Source organism: Podarcis vaucheri (assembly GCF_965113315.1).
Source record: "Podarcis vaucheri genome assembly, chromosome: 16".
In the NCBI taxonomy this organism is placed as follows: domain Eukaryota; kingdom Metazoa; phylum Chordata; class Lepidosauria; order Squamata; family Lacertidae; genus Podarcis; species Podarcis vaucheri.
In genome coordinates this window covers 30,894,645-30,921,199 of record NC_138754.1, presented here as the reverse complement: position 1 = coordinate 30,921,199, position 26,555 = coordinate 30,894,645, and the positions used below count along the sequence as shown (strand labels likewise).

At 47.1% G+C, this 26,555-nt stretch overlaps 1 protein-coding gene across 2 annotated transcripts in view; it reads right to left on the bottom strand.

Moving 5' to 3' along the window:
- The window catches only part of SEPTIN5 (septin 5), a 31,348-nt gene continuing 4,793 nt past the window's right edge, over nucleotides 1-26,555 (bottom strand). For both annotated transcript variants that reach the window (XM_082203367.1, XM_082203366.1), the window contains exons 2-12: nucleotides 26,270-26,305; nucleotides 18,492-18,588; nucleotides 17,279-17,365; nucleotides 15,907-16,030; nucleotides 14,428-14,562; nucleotides 13,377-13,494; nucleotides 10,749-10,850; nucleotides 8,877-8,973; nucleotides 5,426-5,561; nucleotides 3,092-3,194; nucleotides 1-1,244 (exon numbers count right to left, since the gene is read on the bottom strand). In XM_082203367.1, coding sequence (XP_082059493.1) covers nucleotides 1,188-1,244; nucleotides 3,092-3,194; nucleotides 5,426-5,561; nucleotides 8,877-8,973; nucleotides 10,749-10,850; nucleotides 13,377-13,494; nucleotides 14,428-14,562; nucleotides 15,907-16,030; nucleotides 17,279-17,365; nucleotides 18,492-18,588; nucleotides 26,270-26,305 — 1,092 coding nt within the window. In that variant the 3' untranslated portion in view covers nucleotides 1-1,187. The remainder of the gene's footprint in view (nucleotides 1,245-3,091; nucleotides 3,195-5,425; nucleotides 5,562-8,876; nucleotides 8,974-10,748; nucleotides 10,851-13,376; nucleotides 13,495-14,427; nucleotides 14,563-15,906; nucleotides 16,031-17,278; nucleotides 17,366-18,491; nucleotides 18,589-26,269; nucleotides 26,306-26,555) is intronic.

Sequence of the window (26,555 nt, the reverse complement as noted above, 5' to 3'; positions counted from 1 at the left end):
TTAGCAGAATACCATGTTTTGCTCCCATCCCAAGTCCATTTTCGGCTGGGATTTTTTAGATCCCTAAAAATGACTTGAGACATTCACTGGACAGCGTACAAACCAATTAACACATTTCTCTAGGAATCCAAATTTGCTCCATGGTTGGTGAGAGACGAAGCATGGGCTGAGCGTGCCAAGATGATGCTAAACCTCAAAGCAACTCCCGCCTTGCAGATCCTTACCTCTGCAAGAAGTCCAACAGTTGTACATCACTCAATACAACGCGCCTAAAACAAGGGCAGTGGGAGCTGTTTTTTCACTAGGATCCCTCACCAGCAGGTCTTTTAAGTCCTTCCCCCCGTAGTGCAAAAAAGAGCCATGAGATTCTTAGTAAAAACATCATCGTCATGTCAGGAATGTTTTGAGAAACCATCAAAGAACGCCACACACCCAACCATCCTCAACCTCTCAAAGCGGCTGGTGGGGAAGAGGACCAAGGGATGTCCTAGGCAAGAGGTCAGGCTGGTTGATGCTCATGTCAGCAGCACTTGGTTCAGAGGTATCGTCGGCCATCTTGCAAAAGCTTGCCGTGACCTCCGAAAGTTTGAGGACAAAATGGGGGGGTGGGGAAGGCTGGAAAGAGGAGGAGGAGAAGGGTCACAGCACCTTGGTTAGAAGTAAACAGTTAACGTGCATTTACACAAGAGTCCTCAAAATCCATGTGCCATAGAAACGGTGGTTGGTTGGTTGGTTTTAAATACCAGAATGCTCCTTAACAACAGTTTAGTATATCTAGGAAAGAGTGGGGACAGCAGGGAATATCCCGATCGTGGAAGAGGTCCGCAGCAAGCGACCTCTCTCCCCTCTCGTCTTCCCGCCTTCCCACTAACAGACGTTGCTACGATCGAAACAGAGCAGGGAGTAGCTGACATGGTGTCCTACAGCCATTGCTGGACTGCCAACTTCCTGTGATGGGCGTTGCCATTCAACAGTGTTTGCAGGGCACCAAGTTGGCTACCCCTGAATTAGAGAGACGGAGGGAGGGAGGGAATGGGCGCCGCTCTTGCTCACAAGTCTCTTTGTTTTTGTTTTGCTTTCTTTGCAACAGGAAAGTCCTTCCTAAATTATCTGCGATTCCAGCTGAACTACAGACAGTGACAAGGATGTTCCTTTCCTTCGCAACTTCCATCCCAGCTTCCTTTTTTTCACTGGTCTTGCATCTGCTGTTTCATTTTCTGCAGCATCTCTTGCATTCTACGCAACTGTAGGAAGAAAAGGGAGGGAGGGAGAGGTTACGCTGTTTATTTGAAACATTGGTATTCCACTTTTCCAGCTCAAAATAAAAAAAAATCCTTCCAGTAGCACCTTAAAGACCAACTAAGTTAGTTCTTGGTATGAGCTTTCGTGTGCATGCACACTTCTTCAGATACACTGAAACAGAAGTTGCCAGATCCTTCTATATAGTGAGAAGGTGGGGAGGGGTATTACTCAGAAGGGTGGTGGGAATGGGAGATTGGCAGATAGCTGAGATGAGCCTGTTGACGACTCTAAACGACTGTAATAGGTCTTACAGGAAAAGGCAAGGGGTGAGAAGGTGAGAAATGGCTTAGTCATGTATAATGAGATAAGAATCCAATGTCTTTGTTCACTTTTCCAGCAATACTCTCTCCCCCACCCCACCCCCGCCGCCAGGCTGCCCCCCATTTCAAGGCAGATTATATTTCTACACTGCATCATGGGCTTTGTAGTCTTCAGTGGTATAGTACAAGCCCCTGAGTCCTAAAAGAAAATGGCGTTGCTGAACTTGTGCAGTGGAGTAAGGAATAAGACCTCCAACATCTGACTCTGAGTACTTACACTGCCAACAATGGAAAATTTGCACTTTCAGGCAGCGCAAAAGTCCACTCTTACCTAGAGACATGAACACGCCCCACTTTCTTTTTGACTGATGGGAACCTGGTGTTTACATTGCTATTGGAGGCTGCTGGTTAAATGTTAAGGTAAAGTAAAGGGACCCCTGACCATTAGGTCCAGTCGTGACTGACTCTGGGGTTGCGGCGCTCATCTCGCTTTTCTGGCCGAGGGAGCCGGCGTACAGTTTCCAGGTCATGTGGCCAGCATGACTAAGCCGCTTCTGGCAAACCAGAGCAGCGCACGGAAACACTGTTTACCTTCCCGCCATAGCAGTACCTATTTATCTACTTGCACTTTGACGTGTTTTCGAACTGCTAGGTTGGCAGGAGCAGGGACCGAGCAACAGGAGCTCACCCCGTCACAGGGATTCAAACCGCCAACCTTCTGATCCTAGGCTCTGTGGTTTAACCCACAGCACCACCTGCGTCACTCCGGTTAAATGTTAGCCTCCTTCAAAAACAGTTGACTTTGGGATTGCACCTATTGGACAGTGCCTGTGCCGTCACTGATGACAAAATGACACACACTTAATACCGACACCAATGACTGTGGAAGTTCTGAGGACTTAATATGAGTGAAGTTTTCTTCTTCTCTTTTTTTCTTAATATACTTTCCTAAGTATGCAAATATGCTTTGGGTTAATTGATGAGCCAGGGTGCTGGACCAGAAGGTCCATTGGCCTGATCCAGCACGACACTTGATCCTTTTTCAAGATAAGAGTGAACAATGGTAGGGTTGCCATATTTGAAAAAGTAAACACCAGGAAACCCGAAAAGTTGGAAGACCCCCAAATGGTTGAGCTTTTCTTTAGGGGACCACCAAGATTGTTGACGGTTTTGTTTTGTTTTTTACAAAAACGCCAAAAAAACGTGATTTTTCAATTGGCTTGCCTAATCATCATCATCATAATAATTAATTTATACCCCACCCATCTGGCTGGGTTTCCCCAGCCACTCTGGGCAGCTCCCAACAGAATTGATGATGATGATGATGATAACAAAAAAAAAAAATCAGATATAAAAACTTCCCTAAGATCCAGGACAAAATACCGCCTTTCAGAAATTCCTTCTAACAATGGCAAAGTGCTCCAGCGCACGACAAAAGTACCGCCCCCCCAAACAGCTCCAAATTCAAGAAGAAGATAGCTAGCTTGGGTGATGTCTCAAGAGCGACCAACAGCGAAATGCTTCCTTACCTCTTCATCTTTCATCTTGATCAGCTTCTCCGTTTCCGCATCCGGTGTTGGGAGCGGCAAAATCGGAATGGGGCTCTCTATCCTGTTATCCTGAGTCAGCTTGCTAAAAACATGAGCAGGAGAAAAAGGGAGAGGGAATTAAGCTGGGTTTCATTAACTCTCCAATCCAGGAGGTTGCTTTATGGCAGTAGTGACGAGTCAAAAGTTCTCAGAAGACACTTTTCTAACCAAAAAAAAATTTCCCACTACCACCCCAGGAAAAAAAGGTCCCCCTGCAACACTTATCCATTCATTCACCAACAATCTTGCACCTGCCGTTGCTTGCGAGCTCTAAGCACAACAACAAAAAATCAGTGCAAAGTTTGATAATGATATGGAAGAAGAAAAGGTTGGGAAAGGAGAAAGGTAGAACCATCTCTGTTAATCCCCTTAATTACCTGGGTTATCAATGGTTAAAATCAGTGCAATTTTTAAAAGGTTCAGTCTGCCATCTTGATTCAAACTAGTGTCCCATTGTATCCAAACATTGGGGGGGTCCATAATTTCAGGAACCGCCATGCAAAATTTGGTTGAAAACAGTGCAGGCTTGAAAGGTTCAGTCCACCATATTGATTCAAAATGGTGTCCAATTGTGTCCAAAGATGGACGGAAATCTGCTCCATGATTTCAGGCGCCACCATGCAAGATTTAGTTACATGTAAAGGTAAAGGGACCCCTGACCGTTAGGTTGAGTCGTGGACGACTCTGGGGTTGCAGCGCTCATCTCGCTTTATTGGCCGAGGGAGCCTGCATACAGTTTCCGGGTCATGTGGCCAGCATGACTAAGCCGTTTCTGGCAAACCAGAGCAGCTCACGGAAACGCCGTTTACCTTCCCGCTTGAGCAGTACCTATTTATCTACTTGCACTCTGACATGCTTTCGAACTGCTAGGTTGGCAGGAGCAGGGACTGAGCAACAGGAGCTCACCCTGTCATGGGGATTCGAACCGCCAACCTTCTGTGGTTTATGCCCAAATGCATAGTGAAAAATGAACAAACAGCTTTCCAAAATATATAGTTGATTCACTCATCCAGCCAACCATCAACTTTAAATCTCAATCTGGTTTAAGGAGATAACAGAAATCACTGGGTTAAAGCTGACCAAAAGTTCAGCAGTAGCATTATTATCAATTTATGATGGGGTGGAAGGTTTGCAGGCTATGAAGGACTTGCTCACAAACTTACTGACAGCTGCACAAAATATTATAGCTAGGAAGTGGAAGGGGCAGGCAGAATATAAAACCGAAGAATGGTATAAAAAGGTGTGGGATATACCTATGAATGATAAATTCACATGTGCCATTAAGGTAAGGCAGGGAATATGCAGGAGAAATGATTTTGAGGAGACATGAAGGCTGTTTGTAGAATTTGTACTGTTAAAATGGAAAGGGGTCAAACCATCGCTAGAGGTGTTGAAATTTTGGGAGGTTGGGTAGTTACAATGGAATGGTCTCGGTGGTGGGGTGCACATTTTTTTCCGTATTTATTTATTTTTATTACTTCGTAAAAAAAAATCTCAATCTGAAGGAAATGGTAACAACAAATAATAAATAAAGATTCTAGTCCTCATGGGTTTAAGTAAAGGGCTGAATTAAACAGAAACAGAGGCTCCACCACTGAGCTAAGGCCCCTCGCTGAAATGTTGCATGTCACATTTTCAGAAGAGAAATCATCCCACTTTCAGAAGACGTTTGTCACACAACAACAACAGCTCTAAGCATAGCTGTCAACTTACAGATTTGAAAATAAGGGACCAGCAGCCTGGAAAATAAGGGACCAGCAGCCAAAATAAGGGATTTTAGTCAACCAGCTCCTGAGCCAAAGGCAGAAAGCCCAGCCAGCCCAGCAGCCAAACGAAGCCTCAAGCGGTGGTTCCCACAGCGCAGCAAACCAGCACAGGAGGTGCAGCAAGGAAAGCCACCATCACCTCTCCGCTGGGAAGCGCTGAGCAAAGGCGAGTCCCCAGGCAACACGGCCAATTTGATCAGCACAAGGCATGCAAGCTCCACGCCCCAGTCGTTCTTAGACTTCGTATTGGGTGAGCAATGCAGCCAAGCAACACAGTTGGAGTCTCCCTCCGCCCTGGCCGGCAGGGAAGGAGGGAGGCAGAGGAGCTGCTTCCTTTGAAACCCAGGAAATTTAAGGGACATCATCAATAAGGGACAGCAGCGGGACACGGCGCTGGGATAAGGGAGTTTCCCACCAAATAAGGGACGGTTGACAGCTATGGCTCTAAGGGCTGATTCACACAGACGCATTCATCCCTTGACAGAGCAGAACCTCAGGGGGACCCTACCTGGTCATCTGCTGGATGCACTGCGCCCGATAGTTCTCGTAGTGAACATCGCAGGTGACATCCTTCAGGTCGTGCATGTGTGTTCGGATCAGCATGTTCCGCAGTTTCACAAAGTCACAGTGTGCCTGGTTTTCCACTGAGGAAGCAGCAACAACAGACATCGTTTGGCACACAGCAACAGACAAACAAATATCGGGGGGAGGGAATATATGCACCAGACTCCCCCTTTATATCCTAACCGTATTCAGTTATTTCAAGCACACACACACACACACACACACACCAATGTGTATGACTGTAAAAGGAACTGTGTTAGAGAATAAACGTGACAAGCACAGCTAAGCTGTGGTGGAAGGAAATCCACCGGATAGCTCATTTCAGACACATTCCTCTGACATGCCTTGGGGAACCCATGAAAAGAAATACGCAATTTCAAGGGGACGCGGGGGTTTAAATTGCATACGACGCATGTGTGCATGTGCGTTTGTGTGTGTGGAGGCTGGCCCCTGTTTAGGGAAGCTTTTAATGTTTGATGCATTACTGTATTTTAATATTTTGTTGAAAGACTCCCAGAGTGGCTGGGGAAGCCCAGCCAGATGGGCGGGATAGAAATAAATTATTATTATTATTATTATTATTATTATTATTATTATTATTATTAGGGCAGATGAGGCACTTTGCAGACACCAGTGGAAGTCACCAAAGGAGCCACTGCCGCCACAGGTCCAACCATAAGCTTCACATCCTCACAAATTGCTAAGTCTCCAATTAGTCAAGATGGCATTGTTCCACATCCCCTCTGTTAGTGATTGGGAACATACACATGGCCTCATCAGATTACAGTGGTGCCCCGCAAGACGAATGCCTCGCAAGACGGAAAACTCGCTAGACGAAAGAGTTTTCCATTTTGGAGGTGCTTCGCAAAACGAATCTCCTATGGGCTTGCTTCGCAAGACGAAAATGTCTTGCAAGTTCCTGCTGGGTTTTTTTCCTCCCCCCCCCCTTTTTCTAAGCCGCTTATCAGCTGATCCGATCAGCAGATAAGCCGCTAAAAGCCGCTAAAAGCCGCTAAAAGGCGCTAAAAGGCGCTAATAGCGCTAATCCGCTAATCGGTCAATGGGCTTGCTTTGCAAGACGAAAAAACCGCTAGACGAAGAGAATCACAGAACGGGTTCTTTTCGTCTTGCGAGGCACCACTGTACAATAAGGCCCAGGGTTATGCTCCAACACTAGCCTGACAGAGGCCTCTGAAGCAGGGGGTGGGGAGAGATCTGGCCCCTCAGGTGCTGTTGGACTACAGTTCCCATCATCTCTCTCTACTGGCCATGGTGGCTGAGGCTCATGGGAGCTGGAGTACAGGAGCATCTACAGCAGGGCAGTGCAACCTCTCTGACCACGTGGGCCGCAAGAGTACTTTGACACAGAACCTGCGGGCCACAGCCCTGAATTTAATTCTCACATCATAAATGAAAGAGTTTGCAATATAGTTAATACTATTTAATTTACACAATTAATATATTTAATTGGACGACTCTGATCTAGAGGACATCAGGTTGGGGGAGATTGTTTTAAAAGCTTCCCCAGCAAGCGCATTCTGAGTTTTTTGACCATTGGCTCTCTGAATTCCATTGATGCTGCTTGCCATTTTAGCACATCGTGTTATTTATATCATGCTTTTAGCGCTGTGGTTGTTACGCATTTGTTGCCGTTACTTGCTTAATCGTTTGCTGGGTTTCGTTAGCTGCCCCCATTGGAGGGGAGGAAAAGCAGAGTATTATTTCATTTAATTATTTTAAATATATATATATATATATACCCTGCTCTTCATCACACCTGGGTCCTAAATCTCCTTGCAAAAACAAAAATATACGATATAGAAAATTTAGAACATGAATTAGAACACCGGGAGAATAAAACAGCATTTGTGGTGGTGCAAAGGTCTCCTGAAATAAAACTGCTTTCACCTGGTGCCTGAAACCTACCAGAGGCAGCAGGTGTGCTGGGTTCCTCCCAACATTGTGGGTGCCCAATGCGTGGGCATGACTGGTAGGAGCCCCGACGCACCTTCTGAAAGGTCCGTCAGGGCCTGTTGTGACTGCGGCAGGGTCCGTCAGGCCCTCCCGCTACTGCCACAGGTTCCAACGGAGCCTCACCTGTGGCGGAAGGGCCCATCAGAGCTCACCGCAGTCAGAGTAGGGGCTGCGAGAGCCAAGGGTACCATCTCACCCTCAGGATTGTGGGTGCCCGTCGCCACAACGCAGATGTGTGACGTCACACACGCAAACCTGCACATGCCGGACACTGAGGTCCAGCTCCAAGGCATAGCTGTCAACCTTCCCTTTTTTTGTGGGAAATTCCCTTATTCCAGCGCCATTTCCCACTGCTTCCCACTGCTATCCTGGATTGTTACATATCCCGTAGACTGTCCCCGGGACAGGTGAGGCTGCTGATCCCTTATTTTCAAATCTGAAAGTTGACAGCTATGCTCCAAGGGCCTTCTGGAGGTTCCCTCACTGCGAGAAGCGAAGTTACAGGGAAGCAGGCAGAGGGCCTTCTCGCCCTGTGGAACGCCCTCCCATCAGATGTCAAGGAAATAAACAACTATCTGACTTTTAGAAGACATCTGAAGGCAGCCCTGTTTAGGGAAGTTTTTAATGTTTGATGTTTTGTCGTATTTTTAATATTCTGTTGGGAGCTACCCAGAATGACTGGGGAAACCCAGTCAGATGGGTGGGGTATAAATAATAAATTATTATATTAACATTATTACATGTGTGTGTGACGTCGCACAGCTCTGTTGTGCTGGCTGGTGGTGGCTCTTCTCCGCAGTCAGTGAGGCACCCTATTTCTGCAGGGAGGGGCTCAGAGAGACTCTGCCTCCATGTCTCACACACACACACACACACACACACACACACAGAAAAGGGTGCCTCTCATAGGCATCTTCACTGCCACCTGCCAGCTTTTCTCATTGACTCTGTGGGTGCCCAGCCCCCACAATTATATTCTTGTGGGTGCCCAATCACCCATGGCTGCCTGGAATTGGCTCCCATGGCTGGAGCCCGCCCAGCTGTGGAACATTGAGGGGGCCCTTTGAATTTTTTTGTGGGTGCCGGGGCACCCACAGCCCTGCAGAGATGCCACCATGAGAGGCAGCGAATGTCTGACTTCTAATAGGAGGGAGTTCCATAACGCTGGACCCACCACACTGAAAACACGACTCCTCGTTGTCATGAGTCGTGCTTCTGGTCCATAGGGGACTGCTAATAGCAGAAATCAGAGTAGAATTAAATAGTATGAATAACCGAGGCATGGGCTTCCTGCTCTGGGTTGGCACTTGGAGGTAGAATGCCCCTGAACCAGCAGGTTCCATTTAGCTAGGAGGGCCAAACAGCTTTTCGGAGACCCAACGTCCAGGACTCCCATCTCACTTCCCAGGACCATGGCTCACCTTCCACGATTCCCCAAGGGTAGAGCCGCCCTCGTACCCTCTGACCTTTGGCCTCCACCACCGTGTTGCTGCCGATGACTGCGAAGGGAGCACTTTCCTGGAACGGGAGGAAAGATAATTTCAGGGTTTATTGGACATGATCAGACATGGACAGAGAAAGAACGTAGAGATCAGAGCAGTTGGAGAAGACCAGTGGAAGTAAAGAAGATTTAAGGAAGCAGAGTGAGGGATTCCTCAGTTTTCTTGGCCCAGGGTTCAACAGTTCCCATCAGCTCCAACCCCTGGCCATGCCGATTGGGAGTGATGAGTCTGGGAGTCCAATAATATCTGGACAGGCAGATGTGGTCCATATTGCTTTAGATGTTTGCCTGACATGCTGAAGGAGGGAGAGGACCATGTTTACGCATCAAGTGTGGGTATTTTAGGACAACATTTGTGTCCAAATTCATATTTTGTGATTCAACATATACCGTATTTTTCGCCCTATAGGACGCACTTTTTCCCCTCCAAAAATGAAGGGGAAATGTGGGTGTGTCCTATGGGGCGAATGCAGGCTTTCACTGAAGCCTGGAGAGCAAGAGGGGTTGGTGCCCCAGCGCCAGCCCCACAAGGTCGGGGGACAGAGGGAGGCGAAACGCCGCCATCCCGCAGCGCGTCTCCCTGCTGTCCCTGGACCTGATCTCAAGGCAGGCAGCGGGGAGAAGAGCGCTTCTCCCCGCTGCCTGCCCCACCACTCCGGGGACAGCAGGGAGACACAGCGCGTCTCCAGGCTGTCCCCGGACCTGATCGCAAGGCGGGCGGCGGGGAGAAGAGCGCTTCTCCCCGCTGCCTGCCCCACAAGCGCCTGGGGGGGAAATAAATTTTTCTTTCTTTATTTCCCCCCAAAAAAAACTTGATGCGTCCTATGGGCCGGTGCGTCCTATGGGGCGAAAAATACGGTACTGTATTTTTCCGTGTATAAGACGAGGTTTTTATTATTATAAATAAATGTTAAAAATTGGGGTTCGGCTTATACACGGATAGTGCAGAGGGGGGACGGGCGACTGGTGGCAGCCATGAGCAGGAGATCGGCAGCGGCGATTGGGCGAGTGACTGGTGCCTGTGTCAAGGCCTGCTGGCAATTGGCTGCTGCTGTGGCAATTGGGTGGGCAATTGGCGGCAGCTGGTGGCAAGCGGGCAGATGATTGGTGGCTTCCGCAGGCGATTGGCACTGTCTGCAATCCCCCCCCCAAAAAAAAAGCTCAACAACTCTGGGCAATCTCCCCCCATTTCCTTAATTTGTAGTCCCCCCAAAATAGGGGTCGTCTTATACACTGGGGCGTGTTATACACTGAAAAATACGGTACTTAACTAATGCACACTTAACAAATTTTCCCGGCCCTCTAGTGGCTATGGTGGAAGTAATGTGTTAGTGTTAACTCTGAAAGCATATACTCAATTCTCAATAAACTAAGCTTTTTCATGTATATTTTGCTCTAGGAAGTTTAGTTGGCTCAGAATCAAGTATACACTTCCAGAGTTAATATTAAACACATTACTTCTGGTAAATGAGTCACCATAGCTGCTAGAGGGCTGTGAAAATTTGTGTCCCGGGCTTTTAAAGACTCAGCTACACATGTACAGTGGTACCTCCGGTTGCGAACGGGATCCGTTCCGGAGGTCCGGCCGCATCCTGAGGAATTCGCAACCACAGGGAAACATTTGCCCTGAAATGCTGGTGAATTTTCATTACGATTAAATTGCAAACTGATGTGAAAATGTGGAAAACTTAAGACGGACAAAATGAAAAGCTGAAACAACCCCAAACTGACAGGTTGTCTCATCCCTAACCATGACCAAGTATTATGGAAAATATGTTTCTCCCTTCCTCACCTTCAGCTCTCTGTCTTGTTGTTTGAAGTCCTCGTCTTCGTCAGAATCACACTCAGGAAACTGGTAAACTTTAATTCCAAACTTGTCGATCTCTTCCCTGATCTGCACAGGGCGATGGAGGGAAAACAGGAAGGACGCTCACATTACAACATAATACTTGGCTGGTGCCATAAAGAGAAACCTTTAAAGCAGGAGTAAGGAATCTTTTTCAGTCCAAGGGCCACTTTCTCTTCGGGACAATCTTCCAGGAGCCACAACACCACTTGCTTTCCACTACATCAGACCAACGCATAGCTGTCAACTTACAGATTTGAAAATAAGGGACCAGCAGCCTCGAAAATAAGGGACCAGCAGCCCAAATAAGGGATTTTGCTATTGTAAAGAGTTGCATACATTGGTAGGATTGACAGATGCTGTCAATCCGGAATGAGGCGGTTGCAGCGGCGCCGCAGTCGCTGAAGCGCCAGCCTTCTGCGTCCCTCCCTATCCCCTCCTCTTCCTCCTCCCTCAGGCCACCTCCTCAGCTGCCACCACCGCTGCCGCCTCCGGGCTTGCGGGCAAGAGTCTCTCTCCCTCCCCCCCTCTTTCGGGAGGGGAAAGGTCAATGGAACTCCTCGCACCAGGACGACGGCGCCAGCGCGCTCTTTCACGCAGCGGAGGACCCCGAGCCACTGCTTCTCTCTTGAGCCGGGTGAGCATGAAACCCGGAAATTTAAGGAACATCATCAATCTGGGACAGCAGCGGGACACGGCGCTGGGATAAGGGAGTTTCCCGCCAAACTAGGGACGGTTGACAGCTATGGACCAATGAGCCCAGTCCCTACATCAGAGCATTGTTACAACTGGTTTCTTGCAAGCTGATTTGAGAATCACATGACTGAAAGGCAAGCTACAAGCCAGCCTTCCCCAACCCAGTGCCCTCCCACTCTTCTGAGCTAAATTCAAGGTGTCACCATTTAGTACAAGGGTCATCAATGCAGTGCCTCCAAATGTCATGGGCTACAACTGCCATCTTCCCTGATGGTTGGCCACACCGACACTGATGGGAGTTGTAGTATATACAGAGGGCACCACACTGGCTACACCTATATTAAGTATGTCAAGTCCTCAACAGCTTGGGACCAGTTTACTTGAAGCATTGCCTTACTCCACAAGTACCCACTTGACTGCTTCGATCTATAGAACTGACACTTTCACAAGAGCTACGTAATGTTGGTTCCACACTTGTAAACCGTCGATCCTTCGGTGTGGCAGCACCTACTCTGTGGAACTCCCTGTCCCATGACTTTAGACAGGCACCCACTCTATGTTATTTTTGGTGACTCTTAAAATCTGCTTTGTTTAAGCAAGCCTATTCAGGCATGTCATTTTATTGTGTATACAGTTGTACCTTGGAAGTCAAACGGAATCCGTTCCGGAAGTCCATTTGACTTCCAAAACGTTTTCAATATGTTCTGTCCTCTCCCCCATGCTTTTCAACATCTACATGCAGCCAACTGGGAGAGATCATCAGGGGGTTTGGGCTGGGTGTTCATCAGTATGCGGATGATACCCAGCTCTACCTCTCCTTTAAATCAGAACCAGTGAAGGCGGTGAAGGTCCTGTGTGAGTGCCTGGAGGCAGTTGGAGGATGGATGGCAGCTAACAGATTGAGGTTGAATCCTGACAAGATAGAAGTACTGCTTTTGGGGGACAGGGAGCGGGTTGGTGTGGGGGATTCCCTGGTCTTGAATGGGGTAACTGTGCCCCTGAAGGACCAGGTGCGCAGCCTGGGAGTCATTTTGGACTCACAGCTGTCCATGGAGGCGCAGGTTAACTCTGTGTCCAGGGCAGTTGTCTACCAGCTCCACCTGGTACGCAGGCTAAGACCCTACCTGCCCGCGGACTGCCTCACCAAAGTGGTGCATGCTCTGGTTATCTCTCTCTTGGACTACTGCAATGTGTTTTATGTGGGGCTACCTTTGAAGGTGACCCAGAAACTACAACTAATCCAGAATGTGGCAGCTAGACTGGTGACTGGGAGCGGCCATCGAGACCACATAACACTGGGCTTGAAAGACCTACATTGGCTCCTAATACGTTTCCGAGCACAATTCAAAGTGTTGGTGCTCACATTTAAAGCCCTAAATGGCCTTGGTCCAGTATATCTGAAGAAGCGTCTCCACCTCCATCATTCTACCCGGACACTGAGGTCCAGTAGTGAGGGCCTTCTGGCGGTTCCCTCACTGCGAGAAGCCAAGTTACAGGGAACCAGGCAGAGGGCCTTCTCAGTAGTGGCACCAGCCCTGTGGAACGCCTTCCCACCAGATGTCAAAGAGAACAACAACTACCAGACTTTTAGAAGACATCTGAAGCCAGCCCTGTTTAGGGAAGCTTTTAATGTTTGATGCATTACTGCATTTTAATATTTTGTTGGAAGCCGACCAGAGTGGCTGGGGAAACCCCAGATGGGCAGGGTATAAATAAATTAGTAGTAGTAGAAGTAGTAGCAGTACGTATACACCTAGGTATGCTGGCTGGGGCGGATGGGAGTTGTAATTCAAAAATCTAGGAAGGCACCAGGTTGAGGAAGACTGGTATAAATCTTCAAAATGAATGAATGAATGAATGAGCACCACCGCTGCTTACCCGCTCTTTTAGCTTCTTGATCTCAGAAGGAATGAGGCAGTCGGCTTTGGCAATAAGGGGAACAATGTTCACTTTTTCATGCAGAGCCTTCATGAACTCCACGTCTACCGGCCTCAGCCTGCAACAAAGAAATGCGGCGTTAGAAGGCAAGCAATCTCTATTTTTCCCTGAACACTACCAAGGGGAACTTTCTGCCCCCCCCCCAAAAAAAAGGACAGGACTTCCTCTTATAGCAAGTCCCTTTTCCTAGAAGGGCAGCTTGGAAATGTTAGACTCTAAGCTTAATGGCTTTGTGGGGAACTTCCTGCTTCCTCTTCAGATCGTAATGTGCGCACTTATTTTATAATGTAGCAATCCGTTCCCGTTGCGTCAGGGAGCCCCTCCTGGTCATTCTGAGGGGTGGCAGACTGGACGTCTGCCTTAAAGTCCAGTACTGATGGCACCAATGCGCTGTGGCTCTTATTATCAGGGGTAGGGAACCTTCATCCCATGGGTCTCATAAGGCCCATCAGGTCTCTCCCATTTGACTCACAAGCCCATTTGGGTCAAGCCACACCCATCTGCCCTTCACCTGATGCCATATTTGATATTCATCCTTACATTTTCCATTACAGTAGTACCTTGGGTTACAAACACTTCGGGTTACAGACTCCGCTAACCCAAAAGTAGTACTTCGGGTTAAAAACTTTACCTCGGGATGAGAACAGAAATCACGCTGAGGCGGAAGGCCCCATTAGCTAAAGTGGTACCTCAGGTTAAGAACGGTTTCAGGTTAAGAACGGATTAAGTTCGTAACCAGAGGTACCACTGTATTACATCTGCATCCCACTGTTCCTCCAAGAAGCTCAAATGTGGATTTTACCCTCATAACAACCCTGAAATGTAGGTTAAGGCCAAGAGAAGGTGAATGGCCCAAGGTCACTGGAGTTTCATGGCTGAATGGGGACTTGAACTCTCATCCCCAAGGTGCTAGTCCAGAACTCTAACCACTACGCTACACTGGCTCCAGGGTATGTGAGGCAGATAAAGGAACAAGCCCATCCCACCTTACCCATGGCCAAAGGGGGAGATGAAGTAGAGGCAGCAGTGAACCCGGTTGTCCTGGATGTTCTTCCGATTGAGGCCGCTCTCATCTCGGAAGTACTGTTCAAACTGCTGGTCAATGTAATCCGTGATGGCCTTCCAGCTAGAGCGAGTCGCAAGGAAAAGATGGCAATGGGACACCAGTTTAGATGGTACTTAGGGACAGAGGATAACACACCTTAACAGAGGAGAGATCCCTTAGATCCAGTGTAGAAATCGCTGAACTAAATATTGCCTATCATAGAGAAAGAACATAAAGAATTTGCACCCTGTCTGTCAACAACTGCAAGGATGTTAATGGCTCAAAACCGGAACGTTACATTACTCCCTCCTTGGGAACAACAGCTTGGGACTGGACCATAATAGCAAAAATAACTTATCTTTTCTAAGAGTGAGAATTGCAGTTCCATATAGAAACAAATTCTGGGGAAGCAGGTTGCCCCTTATACAGCGTTGTCAAGAAAATAATTACCTTCCATGAAAGCAAATTCGAGGAGGTTTTGAGTTTTTGCACTAAAATGTAAACATGGGGGGTAATGTTACAGGTGTATGTTATTTCTTTCAGCTTTCACCAGAGCTGCTGAAAGGGCTACTGAGAAGATATGCAAAGTGCTTTGCTTTGCTCTATGTGGGGCTGCCCTTGAGACTGACCCAGAAACTCCAGCGGGTGCAGAATGCCGCAGCGAGACTCCTTATGGGATCCTCACTGCGGGATCACATTCACCCGGTGCTCTACCAGCTGCACTGGCTCCCGGTGGAGTACAGGATCAGGTTCAAGGTGCTGGTTTTAACCTTTAAACCCCTATACAGCCTAGGACCCTCGTACCCACGGGACCGCCTCTCCTGGTATGCCCCACAGAGGACCTTACAGTCTTCAAACAAAAACATTTTGGAGGTTCCAGGCCACAGAGAGGTTAGGCTGGCCTCAACCAGAGCCAGGGCTTTTTCGGCTGTGGCTCCGATCTGGTGGAACACTCTGTCACAAGAGACTAGGGCCCTGCGGGACTTGACATCTTTCTGCAGGGCCTGCAAGACAGAGCTGTTCCACCAGGCCTTTGGCCAGGGCACAGCCTGACCCCCTCCTCTGGCAGTCCTCACAGAACTCTAGCCCAATGGTTGCCATTAATCTGATTTGAATTGATTTTGAATTGATTTTAGAATGAAATGATTTTAGAATGTTGTATCATTTTAATGTTGTTAGCCGCTCTGAGCCCAGCTTCGGTTGGGGAGGGCGGGATATAAATAAAAATATATTATTATTATTATTATTATTATTATTATTATTATTAATCACTTAAACCTCTTTGCATATCTTATAGCCAGTTTGCACTGGTATTGCAAAAGGCATACGAAAAGGGGGAAATGGTCTATTGGAGAGAAACCAGACTGTGTCTCACAATTTCCCCTGCAGCAGAGGTATCCAAAACGGTGTGGGGTTAGGACTCACCACTCCGTGTTGTTCACAGCATCTCCAAAACCTGGCGTGTCGACAATTGTTAACTTCAACTTCACCCCCTTCTCCTCAATGTCCACCGTGTGTTTCACAATCTCTACTGTCTGACTGATTCTTTCTTGATATACAAAGATGGAAGAAAAAGAATAACGGAGGTTAGCGCCAGAGATCTCCCTCCCCTACCTCCAAATCGGCCTCACTATTTATGATTAGTTGCCGGGTTTTTCTCTCTCTCCTCTCCTTCCCCAAAATGGGATTCCCCTGCCTCCCACCCATCCACCCCCAAAAACAGGGATCCAGTGAGGATCCTAGAAATTATAGGTTGATTAGCTTCACCAGGGGAAACTGGTGGAAAGGGTTGTTAAAGAAAAAAATAATGGAGCATATAGAAGAACAAGCCTTGCTGGAGCATATCCAGCACAGCTTCTGCAAAGGAGGAAAGATGTGCTGTTGCACTCAGGTCTTGCATGAGGGCTTCCTATAGGTATCTGATGGCCCACTGGCTTGATCCAGCAGGGCTATTCTAACCCTCATAATTGTTCTAGAAGCTTTGAACTCTCAAGGAAACTTGTACCCCTCCAGTAGTTGTTGGGACTTCAGCTCCCATCATCCCCTGACCATTGATGATGCTGGTTGGAGCTGATGGAAGTTGGAGACAAACAACATCTGGAGAGTCTTAGAGACCAACTAAGTTTGTTATTGGTATGAGCTTTCGTGTGCATGCACGCTTCTTCAGATCTAAAGAGGTGTGCGTGCACACGAAAGCTCATACCAATAACAAACTTAGCTGGTCTCTACGGTGCTACTGGAAGGATTTATTTTATTTTTTGGTTTTGTTTTGACTACGGCAGACCAACACGGCTACCTACCTATATCTAGAACATCTGGAGAGTCACAGATACTCCCCCACCAACTCTTCTTTTGAACAAAGCAGCTTGGCTTTGTAGAATTAGCTCCCACATCATCCATGTGGTTGATGCATCTATATCAATAGTCTTTTCAGATCCAGGATCTACCTTTAACCAAAGCATGTATTTGCAGACCCACTTAATTTTTTACCATATATTTAATATGGCGGTAGTGCTGCTGTTGCTTCTTACATTAGATCAGGTCGTGATCAAGTCATAACCTACTGGTTGAAGACACTATTATTGCTCTTATTGCAAAGAGGCAACATTTCAAGCAACTGATGCTAGAAGCAGATCCCAGCTTATCAAGCCTAGGTACCACTGTGGCTACAAATCTATGCCAGGGCTATAGCACTTCAAGCCGCAAGACAAGACACAGAATCGTAGCTGACAGCAACGGCAGGAAACAGCACCACCTACTGGTCGGAGGTGTTGCCTGTCTGATCACGGGCAAATACCTTCGGCATTGAGAAGTTTTCGGTCTTTGTAGAGGTCTGTCAGGAACAAGCTGTTTACCAAAGTAGATTTACCGAGGCCCGACTCTCCTAAAAAGGGACAGGCGCAAATACCAGGTTAAAAGAACATCTTGGACAAGAGGTTTTCATGCTAAATTCCAAGATTATGCATTTGTTACTCTTCAAGAATGGCACCAGGGAGGTAGATTATCGTCCCCCAAGCAGGAAATGTTTCCATGAAGAATGCTCTGTCCTCGGATTGACACAATATCTCATTGCCACAAATCTAGTTTGTCTTATTCACAATGCTCACATAAGATGCTGTTATTTCGGCAGGGAAAGATTCAAAGGCATTGATTTGGCCAAGGACACACTGAGGGTGACCCCTGAGAGCCTGTAGAAGCAGGCTATACTCAGGCCCCATCTACACTATGCATTTAAAGCAGGATCGTACCATCCTGGCTACCCCCCAAAGAATCCTGGGAGCTGTTGGTTTCCTAAGGCTGCTAAGAGTGGTGAGGGGTCCCCTATTCCCCTCTCAGAGCTATAATTCCCAGAGTTCCCTGGGTCATAGCTGTCAACTTAAAGATTTGAAAATAAGGGATGAGCAGCCTCAAAAATAAGGGATCAGCAGCCAAAATAAGGGATTTTCAGAGCACAGGTATGTTCAACTTCTGAGCCCCTCCAAGCCAAAGGCAGAAAGCCCAGCCAGCAGCCAAACGAAGCCTCAAGCAGTGGTTCCCACAGTGCAGCAACCCAGCAAAGGGAAGGAAAACCACCGTCACCTCTCTGCTGGGAAGCACTGAGCAAAGGCGAGTCCCCAGGCAACACGGCCAATTTGATTGGCACAAGGCATGCAAGTTCCACCCCCCCCAGTCGTTCTTAGACTCCTTATTGGGTGAGCAACACAGCCAAGCAACACAGTTGGAGCCTCCCTCCTCCCTGGCCAGCAGGGAGGGAGGGAGAGGAGCTGCTTCCTTTGAAACCCGGGAAATTTAAGGGACATCATCAATAAGGGACAGCAGCAGGACACGGCACTGGGATAAGGGACTTTCCCACCAAATAACAGACAGTTGACAGCTATGCCCTGGGTGAAGGGATTGATTGTTAAACCAATGGGCTGGGAAAACCTGAAAGACCACCTCCATCCCGACAGACCCTCCTTAGATCAGCACAGAGGTCTCCCTCTCTTCGTAGTTCTGCTGGGGAGTCTCACCTGCCACCATGAGGGTGAAATCAAAGCCCTTCTTCACAGATTTCCGGTGCACCTGATTGGGGAGAGTGGCGAACCCCACATACTGCTTTTCGTGGTCCTGCAAGAAGGATAGCAGCAGCTATTGGTCACCTTCTTATTGCTGCTTTTTAAAACATTTAATTAGCTGTTCTACGGCTCCCCTAATCCAAAAAGGCAGAGAATCAATATCCTTACTGTAATAAATAAGGAAGTCGTTTTGAAATTAATTCAAATCAATCAAAATGGAAAGGTTATTATTATTAATTGTCGCTGTCGTTTACTTCATATGCCACTTGATACCAGGCTTCTAAGCAGTCTGCAAGTACAAAAACCAGCTGTGCAAACATTAAAATATAAACATCCATCATTAAAACAATCCCATGAAAATATTAAAATGCAGACATCCGTAATTTTAAAAATGTGCAATGGAACAACCCCATTAAAACAGGAGACTCAGGACAAGAGGTGAAGGATGAGATGAAGTGAAACAAGGCTCCAGATTCAGAGAAAGTCGGCAGATTCCAAATATTGGGGAGACAAGGGTGTCAGAAGCACACTGATGGACCTGTGCAGCCAACACAGGAGGCGAGTTCGGATCCTCAACAGGTCCATTATAGCCCAGTTTTACAGTGGTGGTGGCAAGCAGAAATATTTCCTGCTGCCACTCTTCCCGCCCAGCTCCAACCCCTTCAAAAGAAACCAGTCCCTTGGGAAAGACACTATAGAGCTGTTGACATGGTGCATTCAACAAGAGTACGAGCTGAGTAGCTGTGCATGCAGATATTTGAGCCATATTCAGGGCCGGATTTAGGTTGGATGAGGCCCTAAGCTACTGAAGGTAATGGGGCCCTTTATATGTCCAGCTGTCCTTTGTCAACAACAAATTTTTACCTTTTTTGTGTTGAATATATGCTATATGGTAATTTATGGACCTAAAGGTAAAGGTACCCCTGACCATTAGGTCCAGTCGTGGCTGACTCTGGGGTTGCGTTGCTCACCTCGCTTTATTGGCCGAGGGAGCCGGCGTACAGCTTCCAGGTCATGTGGCCAGCATGACTAAACTGCTTCTGGCGAACCAGAGCAGCGCACGGAAACGGAGTTTACCTTCCCGCCGGAGCGGTCCCTATTTATCTACTTGCACTTTGACATGCTTTCGAACTGCTAGGTTCGCAGGAGCAGGGACCGAGCAACGGGAGCTCACCCCGTAGTGGGGATTCGAACTGCCGACCTTCTGATCGGCAAGTCCTAGGCCAGGGGTCTGCAACCCGCGGCTCCGGAGCCGCATGTGGCTCTTTTACACCTTTGCTGCGGCTCCGGGGTGGATACTAGCGAGGGGAGGAGGCGCATTGTGTGCACTGACACTCCCCACTGTGGCGGGCGCTGTACTGGCTGTGACGTTGCATGGGGGCGGTGCGTGCATTAGTCACACACCGTCCCAACGTCACCTTCCCGCCTGCGGTCAGACTGGAGGGCAGCGGCACGCATGCTTTAAATGTCGCAATGGTTTTGCGGCTCCCAGTTTTTTTCCCCTTCGGAAACGGGTCCAAGTGGCTCTTTTTGTCTTAAAGGTTGCAGACCCCTGTCCTAGGCTCTGTGGTTTAATCCACAGCGCCACCCGCATCCCCAATTTATGGACCTACTAGGTGTCTAAAGTCATTTGCACATGTTGCCAAGCAACCAGTCCATGCAGAATGTAGGCACCCTATATATAGAAATGAGCAAACCAGTGGTATTTTAGGGAGCAGGCTAGCAGGCGGGGCCCATTACTTACATCATAGGAGCCTACACAACACAAAACACTGTTGCTGTATGTAAGTTTTGTTTTATTTGTTTTTTATCTTATATTTTGGAAATGTACATTCAGTTGTTTTTTCCCTTTAATTTTTTTATGGGGGGGCCCAAGAGAGTGGGGTCCTAAGCTATAGCTTGTTTAGCTTATACGTAAACCCAGCACTGGCTGTATTGTACAGGTATTCACATATAACATTGAACAAGTGTAGTCTCTGTACTCTACAGCTGATCAATACACACTGTCACTCAAGGTTTGTTCAGCCATCACACTGAACACAGGTACAAGCTGTCTCTACTTGTGTATCAGTGGTTGTGCGAAAGAAACGTCCGCTTACATTGATTTGTCCAGCTTGCACACAGGTTCAAAGTCTGATGTTACATGTGAAGTACTGTACAAGTGAACAGGCTCAACTATTTGTGTACACGGGACCACAGGTTGCACGCTCGCTTAATGTAGCATGTGCAGACATTGTACATCATCCCCCTCCCATTGGAAAAAAAAACGCCCAAATGCCACCCTCTTTTCAATGTCTGCAAATGAAGTGGGCGAAGGGGAAGGTTGGGTCGGTTTGGCCCTGCCACCCAGCCTGCTCGACAGCAAGCGAATTTGTGAAGCCATCTGACAACCTGAACAACTGCAAGGTGGGTGAGTGGATGATTGGCACAGCCACAAAGCGGTGACTGGAAATCAACCGTCACAGAACAACAGCTTTCCTCCCGTCTTAAGCAAGACACTTTACAAGCGGAAACTTGTAATCCAGAATGCGGCAGCTAGACTGGTGACTGGGAGCGGCTGCCGAGACCACATAACACCAATCTTGAAAGATCTACATTGGCTCCCGGTACGTTTCCAAGCACAATTCAAAGTGTTGGTGCTGACCTTTAAAGCCCTAAACGGCCTTGGTCCAGTATACCTGAAGGAGCGTCTCCACCCCCATCGTTCAGCACTGAGGTCCAGCTCCGAGGGCCTTCTGGCGGTTCCCTCACTGTGAGAAGTGAAGTTACAGGGAACCAGGTAGAGGGCCTTCTCAGCAGTGGCACCCGCCCTGTGGTATGCCCTCCCATCAGGTGTCAAGGAAATAAACAGCTATCTGATGTTTAGGAGACATCTGAAGCCAGCCCTGTTTAGGGAAGCTTTTAATGACTGATGTTTTAATGTATTTTAAATCTTTTGTTGGAAGCTGCCCAGAGTGGCTGGGGAAACCCAGCCAGATGGGCGGGGTATAAATAATACAGTGGTACCTCAGGTTAAGTACTTAATTCGTTCCAGAGGGCTGTACTTAACCTGAAACTGTTCTTAACCTGAAGCACCACTTTAGCTAATGGGGGCCTCCTGCTGCCGCCGCGCCGCCGGAGCACGATTTCTGTTTTCATCCTGAAGCAAAGTTCTTAACCCGAGGTACTATTTCTGGGTTAGCAGAGTCTGTAACCTGAAGCATATGTAACCTGAAGCGTATGTAACCCGAGGTACCAAAGCCACTTCCGAGCAAGGGAGGAGGTGGGGTTGCAGGCTTCACACCCCTCCCCACACACGCGGGGGCTGGCTTTCTGCCCCCGCGATCACAGGGGAATCCTTGGACGCGTCATCCCCCTGGCTAGCCAATCGGCTGGCCCGGGAGGCGTGGCCCGCTCTATTTAGGGCTGGCCCGGCCAAGGATCTCCCTCTTTCCCACACCTCAGCTCACCTTCCCCCAAAACAAAGGGCAGTCCGGTAAAGGATTCCAGGGGGTGTGGCCTTGTTCTAAGCCTATGGAGGTGTGGGCCCACGGCACGCCCCCACGCGGTGACCCCGGGGGGAGGTCCTAGTTGACGTGACTCAGCAGGACTCCTCCCACTGGTGCTTAACCCTCACTGGCCTTCAACCATGCAGGCTGAAGCCGGTTAGTTTTTAGGACCAATGCCTAAGGCCAATACCGCTCAATTCCTGTAATCAATAAAGTTGTGGCCTAATTTGACCCATTAACTCGAATTCTTGTGTTTCGTGTCTTTATTTCTGAGGGGGGAGGCGGGAACTCGCCACGCAATTGCCCATACAGCTGCAAGTCATTGTAGGTGGTCCACACACATTAAATAAGAATTACAGGTGTCCCATTATGCAAGTGGATGAGGACTTCTTTCTTTAAAAGACTCAAGTGATATAAGAGCTTATGGCACCTTGAGCTTCTTTGGAGGAAAGGTGGAAAAGCAGAGGTGTGGAACCCTCAGGCCCAGAGGTCAAATGCAGTCCCCTTGGCCTGTCTCTCTCTATGGCCTCTGGGACTCTCTCATGGTCCTTCCCCAAGCCAGACCCCCATGCCTGTGCTCTGTACCTTCCCCTTGACTACTTTTCCCCGGCTGGACTATGCCCTTGAACCAGTGGTGTAGTGTGGGTTGCCAGTACCCGGGACAAATCTTAAGGCTGCTCTCCCTGCTTTGAAATAACACAGGGTTTGCTTTGCCTTTACTCCATCAAGATTTACTCACTCCAAGTGTAGCTAACCTGCACACCCTCCAACATTTCTCCGATGATAATAGGGACATCCTATTCTATTATTATTATTATTATTATTATTATTATTATTATTATTATTATTCCGCCCATCTAACTGGGTTGCCCCAGCCATTCTGGGCAGCTTCCAACACATAATAAAACATTAAACATTAAAAAACCTTCCCAATACAGGGCTGCCTTCAGATGTCTTCTAAAGGTTGAATAATAACTTATCTCCTTGGCTTGGGGGGTCGCATAATGCCACACCCTCCAACATTTCTCTGATGAAAATAAGGACGTCCTAAGGGAAAGTGGGACATTCCGGGATCAAATCAGAAACAGGGATGGGAAGACACAAGATTTACCCACTCTGGAAGAATGGCAGATGAAGGTGATAGAGTACATGGAATTGGCAGAAATGACTGGCAGAATCCGAGACCAGGGAGAAGAGGCGGTGGAAGAAGAATGGAAAAAAATTAAAGACTATCTACAGAAATACTGTAAAAGTTATGAATGTTAAAGGGATGTTGGATTGAAAACAAGTGGTGTTAGTTAAAAGATTAATAAGAATATGTAAATATGGATGACAATGGTGGAAAATATATATTTATTATAGGTTAAGATGTTGAGTAAGGATGAATGATAGAGGGTAAGGACTTGCTGAACTAAATATCTGAACTGGAATACAAAAAGGGAGGTGTGAGGAGGTCAAGAAACTAGTAAATGAAGTATAAGATATGAAAATACTAATCTTTTTTTGTTTTCTTTTTTGGTGTTTTTTCTTCTTTTTTTCGATTCTGTTAACTGTTTTTTATTGTGTACTTCTATGTGTTTTGTTTTGTATTTTCCCATTTTTGTAGCTTTTTTTGGTTTTTGTATTCTATGTTTAAATTTTGAAGCTTTTGATTGTTTAATAAATATTATCATAAAAAAAAACAAATCAGAAACGGGGATGGCTTGTGTAAATCTGGGACTATCCCTTGAAAATATGGACACTTAGAGGGTCTATCCATTCTGTCAGGGACTGGTGGCTGGACCCTAAGAAATGGGCATCAGAAGAAGGGAGGTTAGACACTGACTTGGAAAAAGAAATCAGTGATCTGGGGCAGAGGCGGAGCTAGCTGCTCCATGGTGCACATTCTGTTCACCCGGAGGCGGGGCTAGCATCTGGGGGCACGACAATGTCACCCCCCCTCAGGGATGACACCCAGGGCGAACCGCCCCCACCACACCCCTCTTCCTCCGCCACTGATCTGGGGGAGCCTGTAGCAGCCAAAAGAGGCAGGATTGGAGAGTGAAGAACAGGTAGAGACTCAAGGACTTCCACACCTCCTCCTGCTGCTGCCCTATCCCTCTCCTGCTCCACTGTCTCCCAGGACCAGGAGAGGACTGAAGCGGGAGGAGCAGAAATGGGTTACACACAGGCGTAGTCTCCACCTGCTTACGGGCAGCTCAGGTGGGGAAAATATATAAGAGACCATCTTGCCTGTCACTTAGTGCAGACCCAGGTCATCAAGCCTGAGATTCTACAGTTGCCACCTGCCATGAACCACCATTGGCAGGACTGGCAGCAACAGTAGCGGATACGTTCTGCACTTAAGGTATTTTACTCTCTTGTTAATTATGCTGTTTTTATTTTATATTTGACTTCCTTTAGTAATGTTTTATTTTGAAATGTTTAAGGTATTTCTTTTGTTAAATGTGCATTCTGCGCAGCAGTCGCTCTCCTTTGTAATGCTTTATTTTGAAATCTTCAGAATAACATTTGAGCATCCTGTTGAGTGCTCTGAATGTATACTTTATATCTGTTATATTCTGGATTGTTTTATGTGATGCTTTAATGCGTCGTAAACTGTTTTGAGGTTTTTCTTAAAAATGTAAAGCGGTATTGAAATGAAATTCATGATAAGCTGAGGTCAGGGTCGGGGCCTCTCTGTTGAGGCAACTGCCTCATCAGGGATACACTCAGGAGTAGCTGAGAAATGCAGGACTAATGGACATGCCTTTTCAAAACTTGTAGTTGTATATTTTGACAATGAAGAGTGAGTTTCTCACCCTGGACATTCCTTGCCTGACAAGCGCTGTGTCACATTCCATAGGACCTGACAGAACATGCTTCTTACTACTACAGAGATACTGACTTCCTGGATATATTAATTAGAAATATTAATCCACATGATTAATCTAACACGATTAAATTTTAAACACCAGTGAAAATAATTCAAAGGAAGATGGGTCACAGGGCTGGTCATTTCTCAGTGTCTTCCGAAGTAGAACATTAGATGGATGGTGGACGGACAAGCGCTTTCTTAATGAAATACTCGCTGCACTGCCAAGCTTGGGAGAAAGATGGATTAATCCTGATTCTCTCTTTCCACATTAGCGTGATGGTCGCTTGTAGCTGGTGAATGAGAAGTTAAAGTGTTTCTTTAAGTAGATGTTTTAAGCGAGTGCAGAGTTTAAAGAAGTCTCCGGGGTGCAGCAAGATGAAAAGTCATTCATGGAATTGGCAACTGGGTGAATGGGTTGTTTTTTGTGTGTGTGTTTTTTTGGAGGGGGGGGTTTGAGGCTGCTATCCAAACAACCAGATCTGCAAATGAAAGGATGTCCACTTGTGCAATGGAATTTGAGTTCCATCTCCTCTCTCTACAGAAGCCCCCCTCCCCAAATATGCTCCAGAGGATTGGGGAACACACACACACCCGAACAGATTTAGGGGGTGGGCAGAGAGAAGAGAGGGGGGAGAAGTTTGTTTGTTTATTTATAAAACTATTTGTAGACTTCTGTATCATAAAAATATACACTTTGCAGCAATAGAAACATAAAAGCATGCAGTAAAAGCATAAAACAGTTAGAAATAAAGCAAAACAGTTAAATGCAAATGTCAATAAACCATTGTTGTGTTCTTGCACAAAGGCCTTGCACGAGTGGTTCCACTCTATTGGATTCTGCCCTAAATTTGAAAATTCAGATCAGGACTACAAAAGGTTAAAGCCCCCTACCGCCCCCCCCAACATAACACAGCAGGGTCCTGACATGGGTTACACACACACACACATTTGTCATTTACATTGTAAAGCCCTTTAATAATAGCTGTTTTCCTTTTAAGAATTGCCATACTACCCATTTCTTGAAACGGATTCAAGACGATTAACAAAACACTGGTGACCAAAGCCAACATAATCCCTAAAAAAAAGCCCGGAATGCATTCAAATCAATGTCAACAATGGTTTTACTTTATTTATTTTTTAGATCAAGCTTGCCTCATTTTGCCCTTTGTATAAGTTAATGTATGGAACACTTTTCCCTTTGCTGGCTCTAAGGATGGATGGACGCAACAAACTATTCTTTGAGGGGGGTGGAGTTTTGGTGATTAAAGTGGCATCATGCCTGGTGCAAATATGGGATAAAAGTCCATTTCTGGTTGGGTTTTTAAATGGGAAATCCCAAAAACATCTGCATGGAAACACACTGTTTTTTTAAAAAAAGAAGTACTTACAAGGTGATCCGAGGGTTGTAGGTTGCCTCCATTCCTCTAAAAGTAAAAAATGAAAAATTCCTTTTAAAACTTCTAAAAATAAAGGGCCCAGCCACCCACAGCCTGAGATGCGAGGGCACAGGGCACCCTGCTACAAATTGCACACACACAGCAAGCTCCCGAGTGGGAGATAGGATTGGTACCCTTCCAGCGCTATTAGGAGGAGTTACCGTATTTTTCGCCCCATAGGACGCACTGGCCCATAGGACGCATCAAGTTTTTTGGGGGGGAAATAAAGAAAAAAAAT